The sequence below is a fragment of the Oryctolagus cuniculus genome, chromosome 1, assembly GCF_964237555.1.
Source record: "Oryctolagus cuniculus chromosome 1, mOryCun1.1, whole genome shotgun sequence".
Classification (NCBI taxonomy): Eukaryota; Metazoa; Chordata; class Mammalia; order Lagomorpha; family Leporidae; genus Oryctolagus; species Oryctolagus cuniculus.
In genome coordinates this window covers 224,500-245,563 of record NC_091432.1, presented here as the reverse complement: position 1 = coordinate 245,563, position 21,064 = coordinate 224,500, and the positions used below count along the sequence as shown (strand labels likewise).

At 64.3% G+C, this 21,064-nt stretch overlaps 1 protein-coding gene across 2 annotated transcripts; it reads right to left on the bottom strand.

Moving 5' to 3' along the window:
* Positions 1-9: 9 nt before the first annotated feature.
* PHRF1 (PHD and ring finger domains 1) lies at positions 10-20,848 on the bottom strand. Of its 2 annotated transcripts, none has more exons than XM_070054068.1 (18): positions 20,686-20,848; positions 18,531-18,628; positions 17,949-18,077; positions 16,954-17,159; positions 14,722-14,805; positions 13,168-13,286; positions 10,822-10,925; positions 10,395-10,570; positions 9,631-9,760; positions 8,802-8,905; positions 5,111-5,292; positions 4,852-4,971; positions 4,230-4,384; positions 1,187-3,733; positions 923-1,077; positions 579-836; positions 311-439; positions 10-245 (listed from the first exon to the last, which is right to left on the bottom strand). In XM_070054068.1, the coding sequence occupies exons 2-18, from the start codon at positions 18,604-18,606 to the stop codon at positions 102-104; spliced, it is 4,818 nt and encodes a 1,605-aa protein (XP_069910169.1). In that variant the 5' UTR covers positions 18,607-18,628; positions 20,686-20,848; the 3' UTR covers positions 10-101. The 2 variants fall into 2 exon arrangements, with proteins under 2 accessions (XP_069910169.1, XP_069910212.1); XM_070054111.1 differs by having other exon boundaries at positions 4,852-4,968.
* Between the last annotated feature and the right edge of the window lie 216 nt (positions 20,849-21,064).

Below are 21,064 nucleotides of genomic sequence, written 5' to 3'. Positions count from 1 at the left end.
AGCCGCGTGGAAACAGTGTATCTATAATATACACGTTAAAAAGCCCAGTCCCTGTGAGCCACAGGAGCAGCCCCGGGCCCCAGTGCTGGCGTCCCGGGGCCTCAGGCCTCAGCGCCCTGCGCGGGCGGCTCGTCGGCAGCCTCGGCCTTCCGGTGCCTGCGCATGTGCCGGTACTTGTCCACGTAGGCCTTCACCAGGTTGGCCACCTTCACGGGGTTGATCTCGCCACTCTTGCTGTGGCAGATCTGGGGAAAGGGACAGTCACCGGGTGCCCTCTGCCCCCCTGGCCCCAGCCCGGCCCGGCACCCACCTTCTGCACCGCCTTGCGCAGGATGTCCTTGTACTCCTCCTTGGTCACCTCCCTCTTCTGGTAGAAGGGCTTGATGGCCAGCTTCACCTCCTCCACAGCCCGCTCCTGCATGTGCAGCTTCTTCATGTACTAGGGCGAGCACACAGGCCGTGAGGCCCACACGCCGGTGCCACACGGCCGCCGCCGCCCTGCCCCAGGGAGGGCCGGGCAGCTCCCACACATCTACCTTCTCCCAGACGGCACGGAGCCGGGGGGGGGGGGCACTCACTTCTTCCTTTTTGGTCTTCTCTGGGGCCGGCCTGAGAGACGCGGTCCCCTCCTCCGAGTTGTTGGTGGTGGCCTGGCTGGCCGGATCTGAGGCTGTGGTCAGGAGGGTGGGCACTGGGGCCAGGCTCTGTGCCACCCCACAGCCCGCAAGGGGCAGGCTCCCTTGCAGGACAAACTGGACGGTGGGCTGGCTGGCTGGCACGCAGGGGAGCACGCTTGAGGGCTGGGCCAGGGCGGGAGGCACGTAGGGGCTGTAAACCTGGGAGAGAAACCCGCTGAGTGCAGGGCCCAACAGGACCCGGCCCCGGCCAGCGACCCAGGGGCCCCGCCCCATGCCACACCCACCTGAGAGGGGTCTCCGCTGAGGAACACAGGATCTGCAAACGTGTGGCTGGGAGGCGGTGGCTCAGGAAACGCTGCCACGGTCACCACGGCAGGGGCCCCGTCCTCCACGTCCCAGGCCCCCTCCCGGGGTCTCTGTGGCCGATGAAGTGGGGCCCCTGAGGGACCACACACAGGGACCCGTGAGACAAGGCGGAGGCTGCCCTGCCCACCTCACCCCCAGGGACCCGGCGTCTGCCCACGCCCCCCAGGGGACGCCCTACTCACTCGGGGCTCTGTCTTCAGCCACAGCACTGCTCTCCGGCTCCTGAAGGTTCCAGGTAACTCTCTTCACCAGGGCTCGGGACCGCAGCAGGGGGGTCTGGGAGGCCTGCTCAGGCCCGGCCACCACTGGGACACCCCCTGTCTCCAGGGGGGCTGCACCCAGGGAGTCCTGTGCCCCGTCGGTCCCAGCTGTGTCCTGCACAAGTGATTGCTCTTGGGGGCCCCCCACGTGGGACGGAGGCTGGGACGTGTCCTCCCCGCGGGTCAGCGGTGCCTCCCCTTGAGCAACGGCCATGGCCAGGCTGTTGTCAGGCGGCCAGCTGGCTGGGGGCTGCACAGGCCTGGGGGGGAAGTCGCGCTCAGGGGAGGAGTCGGTACTCTCAGGGGAAGGTGGTGAGCTCATGTCGTCCAGCTGGGCCAGGACAGTGTCGCTGGAAAAGTCCTCGAAGACGTGGCCAGCCTCGACGGAGTCCCCGTAGTCCAGGTCATCAAGCGCGTCCAGCACAGGGGTGTCCTGCGGAGGGGCCTTGCTGCCCACAGCGCCCTGTGGAGTGGCATCCGCCTGCACCGGGGCTGCTGGCCCAGCTGGGGGGTCTTCCTGCGGGGGAGGTGCCGGGGAAGCCTCCCGCACGGTCACTTTCCTCTCTGGAGACCTGGCTGGGGGCCGTTTCTCGTGGGAACGTGGCTGTGGGGGCTCCCGGCCCCTGTGCTCGGCACTCGGGGACCGTGACCTCCACTTCCTCCTCTCCCGCGGCCGGGCAGCACTGTCCTTCCTCTCCGGCCGTTCGCGGCTCCTCTCCCGCTGGTGCTTATGCCTCCAGCCCCTCTCTAGGCTGCTGGGGGGGGAGTACTCCCGCCCCCGAGACCTGGACCCCGACCGCCGCCGCTTCTTTCTCCTGCCATCACGGTGCTCATAGGAGGAGCTGCCGGGGCTCCCCGAGCGTGACCGGGTCCTTCTGTGGCCTCGGCCCCAAGAGTCTCTCCTGCGGTCCTTGCCCCTGACCTTGGCCTTCTTCCTCTTGGCTCTCTCGTGGCTGCTCGAGCGCTCGCTGGAAGACCTGCGGCTCTTGGCCTTGGCCCGGTGCCTCCTGGAGGGGTCCTCACTTGCCGCTGGTGACACTGACCGCGAGCTCCTGTCCCTGGAGCCAGAGCGGGTCCCAGAGCGTGTCCTCCGGTGCTCCCGGGCCACCCGCTTCCTCTTGGTTTTCTTCCTGCCGCGGGAGCTGGAGCGGGAGCGGGAGCGGGAGCGTGACGGGGATCGGAGCTCCACAACCCTGTGGGTGGTCTCCTGTGGCACAGCGGGGCTGGGGGGACCTTCTGGCTCCAGGACAGTCACACAGGTCACCGTCCGCTCCTCAGAGCCAAAGAAGGTGTCACAGGGCCCCCTGTCCTCGTCCCAGGGCTCAGGGGCCGGGGAGGCGAGACCCCGGCTCCCCGTGGGCTCCTCCTCAGCAGCCCCCGCACCCCTGAGCCTGAGCGTGCCAGAGGATGGCCCACGGGAGGCCTCGGCCTCCGTCTCAAAGACCTTCTCCACGGTGTAGGAGGTGACACAGCGCACGGCCTGCAGGGGGGGCGCCTTCGGGCTGCGGATGGAGATGGTGCGCGTGATCTCGGAGGGCAGGAGGCTGGCGCCCAGGCTCTCGGGGCTGCTGCTGGGGGGGCTCGAGTCGGAGCCGGTGGGGTCAAACGGGTCGTAGATCTCGCTCTTGAGCTGCTTTGTCTTTTTGATGGAGAAGAGGGGGGAAGGGCTCTCCTTCCTCTGCACCTTGCTGTCCACCGGCCGGAATGTGTTGCAGAAGCCAGGGCTGGAGAGTCTGCTGGCCTGCGCTGTGTTCCCGGGAATGTTGATCCGGAAGCTCTCGAAGGTCGAGCTGACCCCCTTCCCTCTGGAAGGCCCCAGTGGGGGCAGGCTGCAGTGGGAGCTGGGGGCGGGGGGCCGGGAGCTGCCCGTGTGCGAGCTGGGCTCCTGGGGGCCCCTGCTGCCAGGCTCGCCCTCTCCCCGGGTGCCCTGCCCTGGCTGCCCGGGGCCCTCCCTCCCTGTCAGACGGCTGATGCAGGCGCTGGGGAGCTCGACCCTCTGCCCAGGGGCTGGAGCCGAGTCCTGGCTGGGGCTGGGGCCACTGCCGCCCCGTCGGATCTTTGGTATTCGGGGCAGGTCAGCGATGCTGGCTCTCCTGGGGGCTGGCTTCACGGGATGTCCTGGGGCTGTGCTTTTGGGTGTAGAGTTAGAATGACTACTGGAGGGCTTGGGTGGGGCCGACACCTGCTTACTGGAGCCGTTAATCCGGGAGCTGCCAGTCAGTCTCAAGCCAGGCCCTGACCCAGGGATGGCAGAGGAGTCCGGCCCTACTGGAGGCCCAGTGTGGACAGGGGTGCAGGGCAGGGCTGGGCGGCTTGGACCACTCGACCCCAGGCTCTGTGGCCTGCTTCCTAAGAGGTGGTGGGCTGGGCCCCCTGAGGAGGGCAGTCTGGGCAGCAGGCTGCCTGTGGGCCTGGACCCTCCTTCCGCTCTGGCTGGACCAGCCGAGTTCCGCTGAAAGGAAACTGGGGCTGAAAAACAAAAGTCCAAGGCAGTCACCTCCTACCTCCTCGCTGGAGCGTGGGTGCTCGCCACACCTCTACCAGACCCGCTCCGCGTGGTGCACCCGGCGGCCGGCGCAGAGAGCGCTGTGCACATGTGAATGTCTGGGCTGCTCCCAAGCCTGCGGTGCCACAAATGGCCACTGCCGCCCCGACACCCTCTCCTGCTTCATAGGGTTACTTGTGTCCCAGATGCCCAACAGGGTAGGCCGTGATCGGAGGGGCTGCCTGGCCAGAACACAGGGCAGGGCTGACGGCCTGGACGGCTCAACCCTGACGCCTGACCATGCTGGCTGTGGCCGAGAAGTACAGGCGAGGAGGCGCCAAGGGACTGGCAACGCCATCAGCACCTGACGCCTGCCCAGTGAAGGACACTGGACACTGACATCCTGAGTGCCAGCGCCCAGCGGCACGTCAGCACTTGTCCCCTCGGGCCGAGCCTGGGACTCTGGGGACCCTGCCGCACCTGCCGTCCTGGCGCTGAGGGAGCCGTCCCGGTGGATGAGGACGTCAGCGCTGTCCAGCATCAGCAGGCTCTGACCCGAGAGGATGCTCCCCAGGAGGTCGGGCGTGGGTGCCGCCTCTGTGTCAGGCTCCGCGGTGCCGATGGGGAGGTGTGACCTGTGGGCACAGACCCCGGCAGGCCCTGCCAACACTGCCTCTGCACTGTGGCCCTCAAGCCTGACAGGAAATGGGTGCCCAGGAGTGGGGGTGCCTGGCCTGTGCCCCCAACTGCCACCCCCAGTATCTCCCAGAGGAAAGCACCCAGCAGCTCCCCGAGGTGGGGACAGGAAGAGGAGCACTGCTACCCGCCGTGACACTTCCGGAGCCTTACGGGGCCACAGAGGAGACCTGGCCCAGGGTGCTGAGGGGCTCCCGGGGCCGCCCCTGCCCAGGCAGCTTTGCCCACGGCTGGGGCAGGGAGCTCTGGCCACGTGGCTGCAGCTCTGTCCAGCCTGGGACTGGCTGCAGGGCTTCCCACTAAGAGCCGAGGGAGGTGCTCAGACCAGAGACTGCCCACGTGGCGGCTGGCCCTGGGACCACCATGCCCCGCCCGGGTTCCCCCAGAAGCCTCTGTGGCCATATACCTGGAGGACCCCAGGGAGACCGGCCTGGCCACGGGCTGGTGAGACCGCAGGGCGGAGCGGGACAGAGCCCTCCTCTTGGCGCTCAGAGGCGATGGGGGACTCACAGATGGCTCCTCACTGCTAGAAGGAAGACAAGGACCAAGGGAAACAGGTGACCCCAGGTGACCCCAGGTGACCCAGGTGCTGGCCCTGGCGGCACAGCCTTCGATATACACAGTCTGCGGCCTTGGTGTGCCCACGTGTCACCCTGTGCAGTCACCTGTCGAAGGGGTCCAGCTCGTAGGGGTCCCCAAACACAGAGAGAGGGGCTGCCCCGATGTCTGCTGGCACGAGACTCAGCGAGGGCTCCAGGGGTCTGGCCAGCGCCGGCGTGCAGGTGCCGCGGGCCGGCCTGCAAAGGCCCAGTGTCCGTGCGATGCGGGAGCGCGTGGTGACTTCCTTCTGCACCGAAGTGGGAGAGAGACAGCACGTGACGCCGATGGCTCTGCAAAGGCTGCACACAGGCCAGAAGCCGCCAGTCCCTGCAGGTCCCCAGCGGGCAACCGTGAGCATTTCCAGGTGGCATTTTGTGTTCAGAGGCAGACAACAAAATCAACTGGTGACTGACAGCTGGCCACAAAAACCACCTGGGCAGACAGGGATTCCAACCATCGTCCTGACTGTAACGAGTCCCAAGTTACTAAGACGGCCCTCGCTGATCATCCGGCTGCTTGGACCGTGGTCCCCAGAAGGAATGGCAGAAACAACACATCAAGGCGGATGAAGCAGATAACCCTAAAATATCCTGGAATTCCAGGGCCTGAGGATAAGGGAGGGGACATCAACAAATCACCAGGCCCCATCAGGCTGAGGGCCCAGCGTGCACGCAGGTGGCCACAGACCTGGGACGGCAGTGCACCTGGGGCACACACCCTGCTCACTGCAAGGATTGTCTAAACGAATCATCAGACCACACGCCCAAGACCCCACTGCAACTAAAGCGTGTTGTCATATCAAGGCATGCTTGGAACATCATTACAATTTCTTTCTTTCTTTCTTTCCTAAGAGGCAGAGAGACGGATACAGAACCAGAAAGGGAGCGCTCCCATCTGCTGGTTAACACCGCAAGTGCCTAACAGCTGGGGCTAGAGCTGGGCCAGGCCACAGCCAGGGGCCCAGAACAAGTGCAGGTCTCCCACCCAGGTGCAGGTGCCAACCCCCGTGTGAGCTCTGCAGCAAGCTAGCCCGGCGAGCAGAGCAGACTCTGATGTGGGAGGAGCCGGACACCAGCTCCTGTGTCCACTGCCTCCGACAGGAGAGGACGAGGCCCACCAGCAGGAGTCCACACCCGGCACGGTGGTGCAGCAGGCCAGGCTGCCACCGGTGATGCGCCATTTCCAATCCAGCTCCCTGCTGGTGCACCTGGGAAGGCAGCAGGAAACGGCCCAAGAACCTGGACCCCTGCCGCTCGTGTGGGGACCCCAGGGGAGCTCCAAGCTCCTGCTGCTGCCCTGGCTCAGCCCTGGCTGTCGCAGCCATCTGAGGAGGGAGCCAAAGGACGGAGATCTCTTTCTGTAGTTCTGCCTTTCAACTGAATACTCAATCAATACATGAATTCAGGGCTGGCACTGTGGCATACTGGTCCCAGCCACTGCCTCTGATGCTGGCATCCCGCATGGTTGACAGTTCAGGTCCTGGTTGCTCCACTTTCCATCCAGCCCCCTGAGGAAAGCAGGGGAGGAAGGCCCCAGGGTGTGGTCCAAGTAGCTGGGAACCTGCCATCCACACACAACGCTCAGATTTCAGCCCAGGCTCTTGCAGGCACTGGGAAGTGGACCAGCGGATACGGGAACTCTTTTTGTCGGTCTCTGCCTTTCAGATAAAATGAAAAGAAATAAAGGTACAAACATCTGACTGGGGCTGGTGTCATGGCCGAGGGTTAAGCTGCTGCCTACAACACTGGCATCCCATAGGGGCGCTGGTTCATGTCCTGTTCCACTTCTGATCCAGCTCCCTGCTAATGGCCTGGGAAAGCAGTGGACGATGGCCCAAGTGCTTGGGCCCTGCACCCACGTGGGAGACCTGGATGAAGCTCCTGACTTCAGCCTGGCCCAGCACTGGCTACTGCGGCTATCTGGGAACTGAACTAGTTGGATGGAAGACCTCTCTTCCTCTATGTAACTCTTTCAGAATAAATAAACTTGGGGCAGGCACAGTGGCGCAGCAGGTTAAGGCTTAGCCTTTGGTGCCAGCATCTCGTGAGTGCTGGTTTGAGGTTTTGCTGCTCCTCCTCCAGTCCAGCTCCCTGCTGTGGCCTGGGAAAGCAGTGGAAGATGCCCCAGGTGCTTGGTCCCTTGCACCCATGTCAGAGACCTGGAAGAAACTCCTGGCTTTGGATCCCCATTGTGGCCAACTGGGGAGTGAAAAGGTGGATGGAAGACCTCTTTGTGACTCAGCCTCTCAAATAAATAATCTTAAAAAATTAAAAATAATAAGTATTTTTTAAATAAAATTTTATTTATTTGAGAGGTAGAGTTATAGACAGTGAGAGGGAGAAACAGAAAGGTCTTCCATCCGTTGGTTCACTCTCCAAATGGCCGCAACAGCTGGAGCTGTGCCAATTCGAAGCCAGGAGCTTCTTCCAGGTCTCGCATGCGGGTGCAGGGCCCAAGCACTTGGGCCATCCTCCACTGCCTTCCCAGGCCATGGCAGAGAGCTGGATTGGAAGTGGAGCAGCCGGGTCTAGAACAGGCACCCATATGGGATGCCGGCGCCACAGGTGGAGGATTAACCTATTGCGCCGTAACGCAGGCCCCAAAAATAATGTCTTGAAAGCCCCCTGAACAATGGGTACGTCCAGCATGTGACAGCTTTATAGGTGTGCACCCCAGGATCCCGTCGGGGTACAGGATGAGGACTCCCACAGCCCAGCAAGGGCAAGCCTGAGGATGCAGTGTCCAGTCAGACCCCCGCCTGTGTGGCCTCTCTGCTGGGAGGCACAGTCTTGCCAAGGCTCAGCGTCACGGGCACCCGATCAGCTGTGACCACAGAAGGCAGCTCAGCCTCCAGCCCAGCTGCAGTTCCAGGAGGTTCAGCACATACCGCTTCCAAGGGCCTAGAACACACCTTGTCCCAGCCCTATCTCTGCCGCACAGTGGCCATTTGTGCCACTGACCTGCTGCCCCCCACCCTTGCCTCTATCCCAGGAAAGCACACCACCACCACGCGTGGCAGCAGTGGAGCCCCCAGCCCCGCGTCCACCCTGGGGACAGTACACCACCACCACCACGCGTGGCAGCAGTGGAGCCCCCAGCCCCGCGTCCATCCCGGGGACAGCACACCACCACCACCACGCATGGCAGCAGTGGAGCCCCCAGCCCCGCGTCCATCCCGGGGACAGCACACCACCACCACCACCACCACACGTGGCAGCAGTGGAGCCCCCAGCCCCGCGTCCATCCCGGGGACAGCACACCACCACCACCACGCGTGGCGGCAGTGGAGCCCCCAGCCCCGCGTCCATCCCGGGGACAGCACACCACTACCACCACCACGCGTGGCGGCAGTGGAGCCCCCAGCCCCGCGTCCATCCCGGGGACAGCACACCACTACCACCACCACGCGTGGCGGCAGTGGAGCCCCCAGCCCCGCGTCCATCCCGGGGACAGCACACCACCACCACCACGCGTGGCGGCAGTGGAGCCCCCAGCCCCGCGTCCATCCCGGGGACAGCACACCACTACCACCACCACCACGCGTGGCGGCAGTGGAGCCCCCAGCCCCGCGTCCATCCCAGGGACAGCACACCACCACCACCACACGTGGCGGCAGTGGAGCCCCCAGCCCCGCGTCCATCCCGGGGACAGCACACCACCACCACTACGCGTAGCGGCAGTGGAGCCCCCAGCCCCGCGTCCATCCCGGGCACAGCACACCACCACCACGCGTGGTGGCAGTGGAGCCCCCTCTACCTTCGTGGTCCTCCCTCTCTTCTTCGCGCGGTGCTGGCGTTTCTTGCTCCGCACTGACGGCCGGGACTGGGTCTTCCTTCTCCCGGGCACTTTCTTCCGTCTTCCTACAAAGAGGTCGTTGAGGACCTCGCTTCACCACGAGCTGGGCCCTGCCCGCCCCCGCCGGAGAGCACAGAGGATGGGGCTGGGGAGGGGCGAGGGCCACACTGGTGTCCCCTGCCGTGTCCACGCAGACAGCCCCAGCAGGCAGCAGCTGCCGGGCACGTGCGGGGTGACAGCATGGAGAGGTGGGCGTGTGGTGCAGGGGCCATGTCAGCACCTGGGACCCCCGCACTCCTCCAGAGCCCGAGTGCTGAGGCCCTGCTTCGGCTTGCTCAAGCGCACCCTGGGAGGCAGCAGCTGGTGTCTCAAGTACTTGGGTCCCTGCCACTCAGTGGGAGACCTGGCCACTGGCCCAGTCCCAGCTGCTGTAGGCATTTGGGAGTCACCAGTGGACGGGAGATTTGTCTCTTTCAAATAAAGTGAAAACAAATAAAATTTCAAAGGCTGGCATTGTGACACAGCAGGTAAAGCCACTGCCTGCAACGCCGGCATCCCATAGGGGCACCAGCTCATGACCTGGCTGCTCCACTGTTAGACGAGGAAGACAGTCCACGTACTTAGCACAGGTGCAATTTCTCCTACCCAAACACTGCCAACCCTGGGTGGGCTGGCAGCCAAGGCATGACCGCATTTGGTTGAGAAAATCACGTTGCAGGAGGACGGGGATGACCACAAGCCTGGCCTGCAGGGCAGGGCTGCCGGCGGCCACCTGCTGCGCCAGGCTTACCTGTTTTCCGTCTCCGCTTAGCGGGGGCCCGTGGTGTCAGGGGACGCTGGTACACAGCGGTGCTCAGACCAGTGGCCACAGCCTCAATGGTCTCCTCCAGCAGAGAGGACATGAGGTGCCTCGGCACGTGCTGCACAGCAAGGATGTGTCGGTCAGTGCCCCTGCCAGCCCGGCACAGCCCTGACCAGGCCCACTGGGCTTAGCCAGAGCAGCAACAACGCCCAAGCGCTGGCACCACCTTCCTCCCCTGGGAGCTGGGCCCAGGACCACCCCGGGGACAGCGGGGCTGGGAAGGCGTCAAAGAAGCAGGCTCAGGCGGGCTCAGCTCCCGAAGGCTGTGCTGGACACAGGCGCCAGGTCAGGCGGGGCGGCGTGGGTGATGGGCAGGGCTTCCCTCCCACTGGTGGACACCTGACCTCAGGGGAGAAAGCACCCTCCCCTCCTACTCCTCCTGGGGAGGGTGGGAGCAGCAGCTCTGAGGGAGGAGCCACAGAATGGGGCTTATGGCACCCAGGAGACAACAAAGAGCCAAGCTCGGCCGTGGCCCTGTGGTCAGCAAGCTGGGCGGGGCTCAGGCTGCCACACGTGGGAGGAGCTCCCAGCCCTGCGGCTCCGAGGCGAAAGCCCCACGCTGGGCTTGCTGAGCTGTCTCTGGCAGAGGTGACGAGGTGTGCCATGCTGCTCCCCTGCTCACATCCCTCCCAGCTCTTCCACCAAGTCCATTCTGGCCAGGGGAGGCCCGGGGTCGGGGTCAGCCCACCCACCTGAACTCTCCTGGCCGTGGAGATGCGATTCCGGTTCACAGTCGCTCTCACTCTCTCACTCTGCCTTGTCCTGGCAATGGCCCGGGTCCTGCCTGTGCGAGGCCGCAGCCGGCTGGTGGTGGGCACCACGTCGGCCAGCAGCAGGGAGACTTCCTCCTCGCTCACAATACCCGCATCTTGGAAGAAAGCAAGCCCTGGGTCGCAGTGCCAGACGAGCGGGCAGAGCACAGCCATCCCCCACAGGGCAACGGGAGGGACGAGGGCTTCCCGGCCAGGCCCTCCGGACCTGACGCCTGGAAGCCCAGAGTCCATGACCCCCGGCAGCAGTGCAACGGCAAGACCTGCAAGTGCTCCACACCACCTCAACCCTGAGCCTGACGTCCACCCTGGGGGTGTAGACGCAGCGACAGGGAGGGCAGGGCCTCACCAGCGGCAGGGGCGGCAGCAGCTCCAGGGGCGGCACACTCTGGACAGAACCACTCGTCCACCGGCACTTCCTGGAGAGGGGGCTCCAGACACTCCATGTGGTACCTGGAGAGCAGAGGGACAGGAGTCCTGCGTGCTGGCCAGAGGACCCTCCCAGTCCCTGCGCGGAGGCCTGGAGACTGGGCCCCCAGCAGGACGTGCCCTGAGGAGAGGACAGCAGGCGGGGCCCTGGGGAAAGGGGCGAGCCCCGAGCTCTGCGTGAGGGCTCTGCTGAGACCTCCCACCACTCACCCACCTGCTGCCACTCAGAGAGGTCCTGGGAAACTCAAAGGCCGGCACCTCACTATGGGCTAAGGAAGAGTTTTTGGTCTGGTTTGGTTTTTGCAGGAAGCAAACTCAGATGCTGCCTAACTATGGGTTTTTTAAATTATTTTTTTAATAGAAAACTTTTATTTAATAAATGTAAATTTCAAAAGTACAACTTTTTTATAGAAGTTCTTCCGCCCATAATCACCCTCCCAACCTGCAAACCATCCCATCTCCTAACTATGGTTTTATTTGTAACTGTTTCAATCCAGCTTGGCAGGAAGTGGTCTGAGAGGGGCGCCCCTAACAGGAGTCTGTCAGAATACTTGAAATTCCACTCCAAAAATCAAGTATGGGGCTAGTGTGGTGGCAGCAGGTTAAACCACACTCGGGACACCCGTGTCCCATAGGGGAGCGACGGTGCAAGTCCCGGCTTCTCCACTGCCAATCCGGCTGGAACCGCGGAAGACAGCACGAGGGCTCGGGCCCCACTACCCATGGAGCAGACCCAGATGTGGCTCCTGGTTCCTGGCTTCAGGCTGGCCCAGCTCTGGCTGCTGTAGCCAGCTGGGGACTGAACTAGTAGATTTAAGATCTCAGTTTCTCTGCCTTTCCAATAAACCTTTTAAAAGGAATAATGAGGGGCGGGCGCTCTGGCGCAGTGTCCTGAGCCCCACGTGGCCGCCTTCCTCTGATCCAGCTCCTTGCTTACGGCCTGGGGGAGCAGCGGACAGTGGTCCACTTGTGCCCCTGCGCCTGCGTGGGGGACCCGGAAGCAGCTCCTGGCTTCAGATCAGCCCGGCTCCGCTGTGGCTATCTGAGCAGTGAACCAGCAGATGGAAGGCATCTGCCTGTCTCTCCCTCTACCTGTAACTCTGCCCCCAAATAAAAAAAATCACACTGAATATATTAATTTTCATGGTTTTGGATCATCAGGATTTCCTTGTACTTGAATGGTTTTATCCATTAAATAATTCAAGTCCACAAAATGAACATACTAATTTATACACAACGCTGTAAAAATCCAAGAGTCACTGTAGAAGCTTCCAGAATTAAGACACTGACTGAAGGAGTTCAGAGTGATACCCAGAGGCTCCCTGTAAAGGGTAAAGGGCAGTTCAGCCGGTGGTGCGAGCCCACAGCCACCTCTGCCGTCTGGCAAGGCCGAGCCCCGCGGCACATGCCCTCAGGGGGTGTCCAGCTGCGCAGGCCCGGCGGCTCCAGGGCCAGCGTCAGCACGGAAGGCCTCATCTGCTGTGAGAGCAGCTCTGAGGGCTGACCACCCTCGGACCAGAGCCCCCAAGACCACGTCGCCAGCTCTGCTCGTCAGCCCTGCCCCCAGCTCACACCAACAGCAGCACAGCCGGCAGCTGCGGGGCCCTGGCTGAGCCCACTCGGGAGACAGGAGGAAGGCTGCTCCGCCTACTGGAGTCCAAGCACAAGGGCTGACAAAGCCCAGGCCGAGCGGTCAGCCAGTGACCGGCAACAAGGGCGTCTCAGCAGACCAACGAGGCAGCCACTTGAGGACAGAGGCCCGTCCCCAGCAAAAGCACAGGAGGCAGGTGTGGGGGGCCCTCCCACGCCAGCGCCAGGCTGCGTGCCCAAACCCTGACACAGACTGCTTGTCTGGGAGAAGGTTCCAGACCCTTTCAGCACACGCGGGAGGCAAGCCCTGAGGGGAAGGCCCTGACTCTCTGGCCACAAGTTCACAGCAGGAAATTCCTTCAGATCCCGGCAAAGGCCCAGGAGGCGACAGGGACGCACAGCACTGCAGGGCCAGCGCTGGCCACCACGCAGCTGTGTGCAACTCACCCCTGGCAAGCACGGCGCAGGCACCCAGCCCCACTTGGAAGCCCTCAGCGCCGGCCCACCCTCCTCCTGGCCAGCCCCACAGCCCCTCTCCTACTTCTCTTTTTGTGATGTGATATGTGCGTGGTTTCTGGAGAAGGGGAAGTGTGAGTGGCAGCTGTCAGTCTCTGGGACTCAACAACCTGGAGCCCTGCACGCCCAGCCCCACGGCCGCGGCCCGGCAGCGCCTCACCCAGCATCACAGCCATCGCAGAGCAGAAGCCTGTCCTCACGGTCGCTCCTGCCGCACACCTCACAGAAGGTCGGGTCCTCCTCCTCCTCCTCCAGGGCCTCTGCGCGATCCACGGGGATCTGAAGGCACAAGTGCTGGTCACGCACCAGACCCCCCCACGACCCGGGCAACTTCACATCACAGCCAGGGAGCCCTGCGCCAGCCGCCTTCTGCTGTCCCACGGTGGCCGGGGCAGGGAGCCAGGCCGCAGAGCAGCACGCAGCAGGCAGACCCTGCAGGTGTGGAGCACAGGAGGCAGCGGGAGGCCGCACGCCCTCAACATCGCAGGAGCTCAGACTGAGGCTGGGATGCAGAGCACGGCTCCCACGGCTCCCACGGCTCCCACGTGGGCGCTGATTCGAGTCCCGGCTGCTCCACTTCTCATCCAGCTCCCTGCTTATGGCCTGGGAAGGCAGTAGAAGGTGGCCCCAGTCCTTGGGCCCCCACACCCACATAGGTTCCTGGCTTCAGCCTGGCCCAGCCCTGGCCACTGTAGCCATGTAAGGAGTGAACCAGAGGATGGAAGACCACTCTGTCCGTCCCTCTCTCTGTGTAACCCTGTCTTTCAACTAAATAAATAAATGTCAAAAACAAAACAAAAACAAAAACAAACCAGTGAGGCTGTGGCTGCTGCTGCTCCTGGAGGCACAGCCCCTGACTCGTGCCTGCTCTGACACCACGGACCCCTCCCCACACACCATGGACCCCACCCACAACACCGCCCCTTCTTTCTCTGGAACCCATCAACCAGGTCGCTAGGTCAGCTTTTCTCTAGAGCCGGGCGGGGACGGGGAGTCTCTCCCAGGGCTGCATCTGGAGTCACTGAGACCTTTTCCTTTTCCAACAGGCAAGGAGCCGCGCACCACAACCAAGCCAACACTGCGGCACAGAACCCAGGCCTCCAGGACGGAGCGCACCTGAGAGAGCCGTCTGCCTACTCCGTGGCCTCCTGTATTCTGCAGGGAGGCCGGCGCTGCGGCACAGCGGGTTAGGCGGCTGTAACCCAAGGGCACCATCTGAGTCCCGGCTGCTCCAGTTTGGATCCAGCTCCCTGCTAGTGCACCTCGGAAAGCAGCAGCGGAAGATGGCCCACGTGCTTGGGCCCTGCACCCACGCGAGACACCAGATGGAGTTTCACGTTCTTGCTTGAGGCCGTTAGGGTGTGAATCAGCAGATGGAAGGTCTCTCCCCCTGCTGTCTAACTCTGCCTTCCAAGGTGGGGAATCAGCAAACACACGTGCACAAAGACAGAGGCCGTCTTCCTGCAGCACCAGTGAGGGGTGGCCAACCAGACGCGCCCAGAGCCCCTCTCTGTGCCCCTCTTCCGGCCCCCTGTAGCCGCTAGGGCTCCAGAGAAGCCAGGAGCTGCCCACCTGTCTCACCCGGGGCCCACAGCCCACCCCAGGCTGTCAAGGGTGCTGCAGTCTGCCCCTGAGGGGTGGTGGCCAGCACTCCCTGCAAACAGGGCCGGCACACAGGGCTGCGGGGCTTCTCCGCGCCGGCACCTACACTCACCTTCTTTAAGACTTTGCCACCAAACTGGGCTCGAATACAGATGCACTTGAACGTTGTTCGATCAACGGGACAGGAATTGGCATTCTGTAAGCAACAACAATCCGATCAGGACCCTGCAAATCATCGTCTGTTAATCCTGTAGACGGGGCCGGCTCTGGCGTAGCGGGTGAAGCTGCCACTTGCGGTGCCAGCATCCCACATGGGCACCGGTTCAAGTCCCAGCTGCTCCACTTCCCATCCAGCTCTCTGCTATGGCCTGGGAAGGCAGTAGAAGGTGGCCCCAGTCCTTGGGCCCCTGCACCCACATGGGAGACCCAGAAGAAGTTCTTGGCTCCTGGCTTCCGATCGGCACAGCTCTGGCCGTTGGGGTCAATTGGGGAGTGAACCAGGGGATAGAAGACACCTCTCTCTCTCTCTGCCTCTCCTTCTCTGTGTAACTCTTTCAAAAAAAAAAAAAAAAAAAAAGAAAGAAAGAAAGAAAGAAAGAAAGAAAGAAAGAAAGAAAGAAAGAAAGAAAGAAAAGAAAAGAAAAGAAAAGAAAAGGAGAAACGCTGAAGGCAGAAAGAAAGAAAGAAAGAAAGAAAGAAAAGAAAAGAAAAGAAAAGAAAAGAAAAGAAAAGAAAAGAAAAGAAAAGAAAAGAAAAGAAAAGGAGAAACGCTGAAGGCAGAGACCTCCCTTCCCGCCGTGTGTGCCGGGTCCTGCACAGGGGGCCAGGGCCCAGCGTGGCTCTGCCCTGCAGCACGGCAGTCTCGGCAGGGAGAAGAGAGGAAGCAGGAAGGATGCACTGGGGCTTCCCAGGACTCCCGACCCCGGCCACCCGGGCGCCCTTCCCGAGTGCCGCGCTCCCGCGAAGCCGCTGCGCCTCCAGTGACTTCCAGGGCCTCTTGTCCACCTCACATGACACAGACATCTTGTAGGAGTTTCCACGAGCCCTGCCTGCCTCCCAGCAGTGCACTCCACTCCGCCTGCCCCACCCTGCAGGCTGGGGGGCCTCTTCCCTCCCAGAAGCTGAGCCAGCCAGGCACTGCTCGCAGCGGCCCACCTGGGCTGGGTCTCGGGAAACACCCGGGACTGCAGGGCGACTTCACAGGCACCGTCCCCTTAAAGCCTAGGGCACACGCACGGCCGCCTCTCACCTGAGCCGTCTGGCAGGCACCTCCCCGTGCTCGCAGCCCACGGCACCCCGGCAGGACGTGTTCACGGGAGAGCCCCACCCCACCTGCTCACAGGCTGTTCCCAGCACACTCCTGGGACTGGGTCTGCTCTCAGCCTGATTCTAGTTTGATCTTAACATTCAGCAGTTGTGAACCTTAACGTGAAAAATCTTCCTTTTGTCTTTCCTTTTTAAGAGATGTATTTGAAAGGCAGCACGAGAGAGAGAGAGAGAGAGAATCTTCCATCCGCTCGCTCATTCCCCACACGTCCACAACAGCCAGGGCAGGGCTCGACCAAGGCCAGGAGCCTGGAACTCCGTCTGGGTCTCCACGTGGGTGCAGGGGCCCGAGCACTTCAGGCGTCACCTCCTGTCTTCCCAGCACGTGAGCAGGGAGCTGACCCGAAGGCGGAGCAGCTGGGCTCGAACCAGCACCCAAAGGGGATGCTGGCACCCCGAGCGGCGGCTTAGCTCACTGAGCCACGATGCCCCCCTGTGTTTTCCCCACTTTACAAACGATCTTGAGTGGGTTGGTGCCGTGGCATAGCAGTTAAGGCCGCCATCTGCAGCGCTGGAATCCCAGATGGCACCGGTTCAAGTCCCAGCTGCTCTGCTTCCAATCCAGCTCCGTGCCTGTGTGCCTGGGAAAGCAGTAAATGGCCCAAGTGCTTGGGCCCCTGCACCCACGTGGGAGACCCAGAGGCAGCTCCTGGCTCCAGATTGGCCCAGCTCTGGCATTTGTGGCCATTTAGGGAATGAACCAGTGGGTGAAGACACCTCTCTCTCTCTGCCTCTGCTACTCTGCCTTTCAAACAAATAAATCTTTAACAAAAACATGATCTTTTTTTTTTTTTTTTGACAGGCAGAGTGGACAGTGAGTGACAGAGAGAAAGGTCTTCCTTTGCCGTTGGTTCACCCTCCGATGGCCGCCGCGGCCGGCACAGAGCGGTGCCTTCTCCGTGTGCTCCTGTGCCTCGTCACCCGACACACCACACTCACCTGACAGCCTGCGGCACAGGGTGGCCCTGGACGCCCACGGCTCCCTGGAGGCCGAGAACCACCGTGGGGGCCATCTTACCTTGGACCACTCGACGATGCAGTCCAGGCAGAAGTAATGGGCACAGTTCTCTGGCGTCCCCACAGCCTGGTCTCTGAACACATTGAGACAAATCGGGCAACTCTCCGCGTCATCGTCTGAATTGAACGCGCCGCTGGCTTCCAACTTCCCCTGAGCATCCACTACAGCCACTACGGCTTCCGCATCTTCCTCGGAGTCTTCGGAACCTTGAAAAGAAGACACGTCACAGCCCACGCAGACAGGAGTGCCCACGTGGACGGCCCCAGAGCTCCCAGCCCTGTGCGGGGCTCAGGAGCCTGGGCCCTGGTGGGCACAAAGCACACTGTGCACCTGCAGGGCTGCGCTCTGACCCCGAGCCGACCTCCCTGCCAAGACACGGGAACAGGGACCTTGGCTGGGCAGTACACCAGGCCCTCAAACCTGAGCCCGGGAGCAAGGTCAGGACTCCGGGGGCCAGCACAGGTCCCCTCCGCACCAACAGCCAGGCAGGACGCACGTCTCTGGCTCCTGTTCCTCCCAGGTGTGCAGAGCAGGTTCCTAGCATGGCCACCCTCCCCCACACCGCACCCAAAAGCACCAAGAAGGATCCACAGGCAAATGCAGAGAGGTGGCCGTGACTCCTGGCTGCACCAGGGTGCTGGGATGTCACTCCAGGGCTCTGTTACCCGGCAACAGGGACCACCCCAGGCTGGCCCGACCCCATCAAGAGATTTCCTTCAGCCACTTGTGAGCGTCCCGCAGGTCCAGAAAAAAGCACCCGGCTGCCGGATGGTCCCACGACAGGAAACCGGCCAGTGTGGGGCCAGCCAACTCCACGCAGAGCTGTGGCGGCCAGAGCAAAGCTTCGGAAGCTCTGCAGGATGGTGGCCCCAAGTGACATGAGGAAGGCGTCTAGTGCAGCTGGGGAGGCCCTAGGAACCCCTCCCTCCACCAAACACGCGCGGGACCACCCCAAGCAAGGGGCAGACAGGCCCAGCCGAACACCGCCATCTCACCGTATCTGTCTCCCAGGTCTTCGTCCTCTTCCTCCTCAGAGGCCCCTGCCTCATCCTCTCTGCCACTGCTGTCCCCGTGCTCGCTGCCTGTGTCGTCCTCGGAGCCCTCGCTGCTGCCACCGCTGCCTTCTGCCAGACGCCAGGGAGAAACAGGCCAGGGCCACGTCAGAGCCAAGGCCACAGCGCAGCCGGGCCGCTCTGCACACGCAGGCTTGTGTTCAGCAGGGCCCCTGCCCCAGGTGTGTGGGGGGGGGCACCTGCCCCAGCTGTGGGGGGGGCACCTGCCCCAGGTGTGTGTGTGGGGGGCCCCTGCCCCAGCTGGGAGGGGGGGCACCTGCCCCAGGTGTGTGTGGGGGGGGCCCCTGCCCCAGGTGTGTGTGTGGGGGGGCACCTGCCCCAGGTGTGGGGGAGGGAGCAGTGATAGGAAGAGCTGCCTCCTTTCACTCTATGTAGCTCGTGTGAGAACAAAAAGGAAGCTATGCACTACTCCGCAACCCAAAATCAGTTTTCTAGGGAACAGAAGTTGAAAATGGACAGACAGACGAGCTCTGGGAGACTGCCCTCCCCTGTGTGGGGGCTCACCAGTGTCGCTGGCCGGCGGGCATCCGTCTGGCCCTGGGCTCCGGGTCGCGAGCTCATCCAGGGAGTCGTCATCCATCGCTGTACATTGGAGTCCAGCTCTGAAGGGAACCGAGCCAGGTAAGCCCCAAGCTGCCAGCTGCAAAGCCCCCTTGAACGGCAGCACTCGAGGAGCAGAACCCACCCAGAGCTGAGGGCAGAGCAGTCCTGGCCCTCGGCACACGGCTCTGTCACGCCACACGGCCACACCTCCCCGGCACACCGCTCTGCGCCGGGGCCGGCCGGCCTGGCCTCCACTCGCCTGACCAACACACCTGAGGTTCCGCCCAATCCCCCGGGTGCACAGCAGGGAGGCAGGGGCCAAGCCCACCGCACTGGGGCTCTGACCTGCCTGCTCTGCACGGCCAGTCCGAACAGGGGACACCGACAGGAGCAGCCCAGCACCGCCCCGGGCCCAGCCCTCCCGCTGCACCAGGTCCCAGCTGCAGGCCAGTCCGAGCCTTGGTCCCCGTCCCGTGGATGCTGTGTACCTCCTCTCCCAGGTGGCCCTGAAGGGAGCTCTGCTCGCCAAGGGGTCAGGACACGAGCCTGTCACTGGGTCAGACGCGGAGGGGAAGCTCTGGCTCGGGGTCCCACCCCTGGCAGGCAGCGCTGGGCTCAGGCCAGCTCGAGGGCTCCAGTGTCGCCTCCTGACACAGAGGTGCTGCCCCTGCTGGCTGCGGGTGCCCCACCGCACGGGGTCTGCACACCTGCTGCTCTGCGGCAGGCGACGGGCGCAGCCCATCCAGGCGGCACAGAGGGGAGAACCAGCAGTCCTCTAAGAGGATCTGCCCATCTCTGGCCGCCTGCTCCCCGCCCTGGAGTGCCACAGCCGAGGGAGGCAAACACACTCCAGCATCCAGCAGGGAGCTCTGGAGACCACGCAGGGGGCAGAGCTGTGGAGTCCTGGGGCCTGGCCGGGGTGCGCCCCACAAGGTCAAAGCCACAGCACGTGGCCGCCAGCTCCTCTGCCTCGAAGAGCTGCCAAAGGGTCAGCAGGGCAGTGATGGGGTCTGGGACCTGGGCGGGTGGCCGAGCCCCACGGGACCCCCGCGGCACAGGCCTCCCTGTGCCCTCAGCGGGACAGGGGCCAAGTGCCAGCGCCTGGGGCAGCCTCCAGGAGCCAGCACCCAGGACGAGACCACCACTGGGGCCCCCAGGAACTCCGTGGCTCCTGGGAGCCCCCACGGCCGGGCCGGGGGCCCTCAGCTTTTTCTGAGCAAAGCGCGGCCCCGGCCTGCTCAGGGGAGGGGCTGCGGAGCCCTCAGATTTGGGGGGCTGAGGGCATTTCCCTTCTCCGACTCGGGGAGCCGAGCCACCAGGAGTAAACGAGGCCGGCGGCGCGCCTGCGCCAGGACCCGGCCAGAGCCCCGGCGCCCCCCCCCCCCCCCCGCCCGCGCCAGCCTACACCACACCTCGCGATCGCGAACGCCGACTTCGGCAGAAACTCGGGGGCCCAGCAAGGTCACACGGGGCTGTGACGAACCCCGAGCCGCCGGGCACCGCGCGGCGCGGCAGGGAGCCCCCTACTGTTACTCCGAGTCCACAGCCGCCGCCGCAGGGGGAAGGGACGCCAGGGCCCGGGCCCAGCCTCGGGCCAGCCCCAGCGCCCGGCCAGGTGGCCAGCAGCCAACACGCGGCGCTCGGAGCCGGCCACCACCCCGCCGCTGCTGCGACCAGACACGCGCGCAACCTCCGAGCAGCGCCCGGGACCCGGGCCCGCCGCCCGCTCGGCGCCGCTCGCCCCGCTCCTCCCGTCTGCGCAGCCCGGACGGCCGAGCCCGCTCCCCGCAACGCCGTGCAGCCCGCAAGGGGTGCAGCCCGCGCGCGCGGCCGGCCGGGAGCGGGAAACGGCGTGGCCAGAGGCTCCCGCCACGTCCCCGCCAGCCCGGCCCCGGGGCGCGGCCAGCCCCGCACCCCCCCGCCCACCCAGGGGCCGCGCCGCCGCGACGACGGCCCCCCGGGCTGCGCGCGAGGTCTCCCCGCGCCGCCCGCCCGGGCCTATCACCCGCCGCCGCGCAGGCCTCGCCGCGCCGGGCAGGCCGCACACAAAGCGTCGCGACGCCCGCGGCCGCCCGGCGCCGCCGCGACCCGAGGGCCGCCCGGCCGCCGCACCTACCCAGGAACCTCGCAAGTCGCGGCCGCTCCAGCGCTGGCCGCCGCCGCCCGAGCGAGAGGCGCGACTAGGCCCGGTCGCCACTCGGCCGCCGCCGCCGCCGCCGCCGCCGCCGCGCGCTCCTCGACCCGGAAGTGCTCGTTGTGCCGGCTTCCGGGGCCCTCCGCCCCGCCCGTTGGCGGGAACCACCGAGGCTGGGGCGGGAAGAAAGGTCTGACGCGGAGGCGGCGCCGCGCCCCGCGGTCGGGGGCGTCGAGGCGCGGGGACAGCCCTTTCGCCTCAGAAATGCGGCTGGATCCCGGCCTGCGGTCCAGGGAGACCAGCGCCCCCTCAGAGCTCCCGCCGGACGCCCGCCCGCCGGAGCCACGCCCCGGCCACGCCC

Bases quoted from the DNA above. Each gene is read 5' to 3' on its own strand.
- PHRF1 (XM_070054068.1), bottom strand. From the start codon at position 18,606: ATGGATGACGACTCCCTGGATGAGCTCGCGACCCGGAGCCCAGGGCCA. The intron at 14,806-16,953 runs GTAAGATGGCCC...TGTTGCTTACAG, and splicing joins GCATCGTCGAGTGGTCCAAG to AATGCCAATTCCTGTCCCGT. The intron at 4,385-4,851 runs GTATATGGCCAC...CTGTGCCCACAG, and splicing joins GTCTCCCTGGGGTCCTCCAG to GTCACACCTCCCCATCGGCA.